This window comes from Centruroides sculpturatus, unplaced genomic scaffold, assembly GCF_000671375.1.
Source record: "Centruroides sculpturatus isolate CEXI.00-Female unplaced genomic scaffold, Cexi_2.0 scaffold779, whole genome shotgun sequence".
Taxonomy (NCBI): Eukaryota; Metazoa; Arthropoda; class Arachnida; order Scorpiones; family Buthidae; genus Centruroides; species Centruroides sculpturatus.
In genome coordinates, this window is record NW_019385026.1 from 228,169 (window position 1) to 233,540 (window position 5,372).

Genomic DNA, 5,372 nt, shown 5'->3' on the forward strand with positions numbered 1-5,372 from the left:
ATTAAGATTGAATTTTGAAAAAATTCTTTCGTTAGATTTTCAAAAATGTGATAAATAAATAAATAACGTTCATTTGGAAAATTTCATGGGTAATGTTTTCAAATATAATTTGAATTTGTTAATAAATCAATTCGAAAATTTTATTTTTATATTTTCACTCGTTATTAATAGGTTTGGCCAAAAAAAGGCAACACAATGCATGTAGTAAACAGGCTCCAATTTTGAAACTTTTCCTCAACGCTGTTACTACAATAATTTAGAGCACATTCAATGTTTTCCATTCAATATTTATGAATAAATATAATTTCTTTTGGGAAATTTTTACGTCACAGATTTTCAAAATTATTCAGCAAACAATTTAAGAAATTCATTCAGAAATGGTACCCTCAAAAAGTTTCTTTCGTTACCCATTTTACATTTAAGAAGAAGTAATGTTAAATTTTTTTCTTTTTACAGTTTTTATGCTAACAAACAGGCACAACATGAGAATCTGACAGAACAATTGCCAAATTTCACATTATTTAATGCATTCTTGGTTTTTCGTCTTTTCAAAATTTATAAAGTGAATTCAAAATTTGGATCAATAATTTTATAAATGCAATCAGAAAAAGTAAGTGAAGTGTTCAATTTGTTTTGTATGACATTTTTATTATTTACATATTAAAAAACTCTATATATTTAACTAAAAACTTTTAATATAAAGAGAAAATATTTCAAGTAAAAATCATTGCGAATCTTAATAATATATAATAATTTTTACAATGAATAACTTTTTAAGGATGGAAAAAGGAGATATGAATGCACTCTATGTGAAAAAAAATTTCATACAAAATATAACTTAGATAATCACATGAGGGTTCATACTCGTGAGAAACCGTTTGTATGCGATATTTGCGATAAAAAATTCTCTCAGTCTTCAAATTTACTAATTCACAAAAGAAAACATTTTGGAGAAAGACCATTCAAATGCAACTACAAAGACTGTAAATACGCTGCAAAAACGAAAGATAATTTGATGCAACATGTCAATCGAATACATCTAAAAGTAAGAGATTCTTAAAAATTATTAGTGAAAGAATAATGTTTACATTTTAATATTAATTGGATAAATATTTATATTATCAAATTTATTAAATTAAAGTATAAAATATAATATAATGATAAATTATAAATCAAATTTAATTACTATAAATAAAAGTGGTACAGTATTTAACAAATATACCTGTTATAGCTTATTCGTGAAAATTGTAAATATTAATTATCAAATAACTTCCCTTTCCATCAGCATAAAAACATATATACAAAATTTTTAAAAATTTCACTTTTTTTATAATATTAATATATCAATTTTCTTTTTTAATGTGTTATTAATTATATAATACTTAGATTCCACCAAAAAAAGTTTATAAATGTGATAAATGCGATAGAAGTTTTGAATGGTTATCTACTTTGACATTACACCTAATATCTCATGGAAAAAAACGAGCATTTTCATGTGATATTTGTGAAAAAACTTTCAAATATAAAAGTCATTTAAATAAACACTTGAAGACAGTACATCGACAGGAACAAACCGAATCTTTTTCCAAAGTAAGTAAAGAAATTTTCTGAAATTAATCTTTCAAAAACTCTTGAATACTGTAATGAGGAAGATATGACCCGAAATGCATTTCGTTTTATAAGCAGAATATAAAATCTATCTTTTCTATCGTATACAGTATTCCTGAATGATAAGTTCTCCGTAGCAATGTTGTGCTTTATTCCTTCAAAATTTTAGTTAGTCTGAAAATTTCAATTCAGTATTCATGTTTTGATGTTCATGAATGATACTAATAAACCTCAATGTTCAGAACCATCGAATACTTTGTTAGTGATTGTTATTCTAGCTTCTAGCTTTATGTTCAATTTTCATTTCAGTTTCATTTTTCGGACTTATAAGGAAACGTTGGAGACAACGTTTGAATTTAGTCTTTTTTGATATTACATTTAAATACAGGAAAATGCACTTCAGATATCTTGATTACGATACCGATGAAGATTATAAAACTTTAAAATGTGTTTTCTTTTAACAAATATCAATAAAGTCTAAAGTCATTGGTTGTCTCCAAAGTTTTTTGTATCATAAATCTGAGAAATAAAATACTTTTAGCTTCAAATTTAATACTTTGTTACTGAATTTCAACATTTACGAAAATATTAATTTTTCATATACTCAATTAATATATATATATATTACTTGCATTAAAGAAAATATCTGATAACAAATTAATATGAAAATAATATACCTTTATGAAATGATAATGTTTATTGAAGTGCAGCGAGTTAACGAGCATGCTTTTTTGCTTTTTCGGAAACGATTCTAATTGACAAATTTATAAAACATGTTTAGCGGCCAAATGATTAATTCAAACGAAAATTTGGCACACCAATCGAAGTTAGGAAATAGCATTTCACGACCAATGCCAAATTTTGAAATTTGTCTTAGAACAGGAAATATCAGTGGTCAAATATCATCCGTATTTATTAACATGCGAATGATATTTCATCATCGATTAATTTTTCAGTAATATTGAAAGGATAAAATTTCATTTATATCGAGTTAATTGCCTACATCAATATATGTATTTGTATTCGAAGAAAATCTACTTTTAAAAAACATTTTAAATAAATTTAGTCGTAATAATTATTTCGATATTTTTCACGATAGTTCTTTCACGCTTCTACAAAAGAATTTTTTGTCATAAAAAATATTACAAGAATCATGAAAATATTTAATATTGAAGGAGTTTAAATATAATGTAAATTAAATTACATTTTAATTATTTCAATTTACACGATATTTTGTATTTTTACATTTACTAAATTAAATTCTTTCATAATATTTATGATATTTACTTTTAGAAAAGTACAGAACATGGCCAAGAAGTGCAATCAGATTTTTTTCAGACACCATCAACAAGTTCTGAAGCAAGAGGATCAATTCAATATGAACAAGTGGCTTTAGAAAAGAGTATTTTCACACCAGAAGAAGCTGAAGAATTTCTTAAAGATATTAACATCAATTTAGAAATTAGAAAGTTTGAAACATCCTCACAACTGGAATTATTTTCAGAGACTGAAACCGGTGAAGATAAATTCGAATGTCAACTTTGCGGACAACAATTTTCTGACGAAATTTCTTTAAAGGAACACGACAAACAATTCCACCAATCGAATTAACTCTGGACATTTAACATTGAAAAATATAAGTTGAAAAATTTATGAAAAATTATTAACATTTTTGTACATTGATTTGCGACTAATGAAAATTAAACATTAGTAAAACAGTATTAGTTACAGTATAGTTAAATGAAAAAACATTGGAAAATTTCCTTATAAATTAATGTATGGTAGTAATTACAGTAGATCGCCCTATAAGACTGGTTCCTATAATTAGGATTCCTATAAGACGGCGAAAAAACTGCGGCGGTATCCGTACACAACGGTAAAATAACTCCTATAATTACGTAAAACATCATTGGGCAGCCGAACTAGTTTTCCGCCGTCCGTAGCGCCACGCTACGGACGTTTAAGCAGGTGAATTGAGTTTAGTTTCGTCTGTACATATAATTATATATAAATTAGATATAAATTAGGTAATGTATATATAATTATATATTAACTTAATTTATTGTAACTTTATTATAATTANTGAGTCGGATTAGTCTAGAATCGATTAATTTTATGGACAAAAAAACTTTCAAACAGCAGTAGTCCGTAAACTTGACACGTGTCGGGCTATGATTGGAAGGACTCGTAAGAAATCGGATTCCTAAAGAATGGAACGTATCTACTGTCTTATAGGGTGGTCAACTGTATATAATTCTTGCCATATTTTTCAATTATATATGTTTGAAATTTAAATACAAATTGTACAATTTTCTATTAATTGTTTCTACGTTCTGAACATGTATTGAATCCGCGATCGATTTCGTCAACGGTAACGTTGTAAAACATTTACGTTTTATTATGAATGGCCTTGTTGATTGTTACATTATAGATTGAATGTGTTTATTTCATATTGTATAAAAGCTACGACAAAAATCTTCAAATGTATGAAGTGATTATAAATAGTAATAAGTTTTATAGAAACGATTAAATAATATATTACAAATTTGATTTAAAAAATTTCAACCTTATATAATTCTGTAATTTTTATTTTCCCTGCATTTATGTATAACAGAAGGAAAGTATGGCGATCGGTGAAAAGATAAACCCCTTAAATTTTAACATTTTTTTGACTTAGGACATTTTGAAACGTCGAGAAATGCAAGAAAAAAATCGGAGGTAATATTTATATGTATGGAGGTTAGTGTGTTTGTTTCTGTGTGTGACACGATTTAATTTACTCTGTTTGACCCTCAATAACTCCTGTCCTTTCTGTCGAAAATTAAAAAAAAAAATTGTAGGTTACTTTGTAACGAGTATTGATGGTGTTAAATTTTGGTGGTTAAAAATGAAGTAGGTGGTGCTATAATAGAGATCATGTGTATTTCCAGTAGGGTCAGACGTAATGTCGATTTTATACGTTATTAGCATTTAAAATTGTTTATAAAACTCTCCATGCCATCAAAATTAAGCTTTTTGAAATTTTATAGTAATAAAAGTATAAAAAGTGTTTTAATAAAATTCGTTCAAAATTTTAAATGCTTCCGGGAAAATTGAGCCGCTCGTTGCTAGTCTATTTTATTACCAGATATTTTTAAATCAAAAATAATGAGAGGGGTAACACCCCATTTCAGTTTGGGCATTAATTAATATTTCAACAGGCTTATATGATATTTATAGTAAAATTATATACATTAATCATTAACTGTAAGATTGTATTGCAAGAATAAGTAATTGTGGTTGAAGAATAATCGTGAATTTAAATACACATATACATATATATATGTACTGTACATATATATTACATCTTACACCATTTTTATTTTATATCTAATTTATGTCGTAATTATGAAAAATAATACAGTATAAGCTATATAATTTTTTTTAATTATTTGTTATTATATATTATTCTTTACAGCAAATATATCAGGAAACATGGCAGTTGAAATTTCTTAGGGAGTCATGACAATTCTGCAATCTTTCTAAGAAAATTGTGTTTTTAAAAAGTTACAAGATTTACAGAATCTCAAGATTTTCTATAATGCATTACCGAAATAGAAGCAATTGAAAAATGCAAAAATCTTTATAGTGAAAAAAACTAGAGCAGACGCTCGAAGAGAAAAAACTACCAGGTATAGAAAGCACAAATTTTAAACTAAAGCTATTCTTGTTATCTGTGAGTGTTCGTGAAATCTTCCGGTCGACAGGTCAAAGTTCACGGGGGT

At 26.4% G+C, this 5,372-nt stretch overlaps 1 protein-coding gene across 1 annotated transcript; it reads left to right on the plus strand.

Annotated features, from left to right (window-relative positions):
* The first annotated feature begins 585 nt into the window (after nucleotides 1-585).
* On the plus strand, nucleotides 586-3,221 carry LOC111633598 (zinc finger protein 782-like). Its single transcript, XM_023378207.1, has 4 exons — nucleotides 586-610; nucleotides 779-1,045; nucleotides 1,387-1,590; nucleotides 2,902-3,221. Exons 1-4 carry the CDS (start codon nucleotides 596-598, stop codon nucleotides 3,217-3,219), a joined length of 804 nt encoding a protein of 267 aa, XP_023233975.1. The 5' UTR covers nucleotides 586-595; the 3' UTR covers nucleotides 3,220-3,221.
* Nucleotides 3,222-5,372: the final 2,151 nt, after the last annotated feature.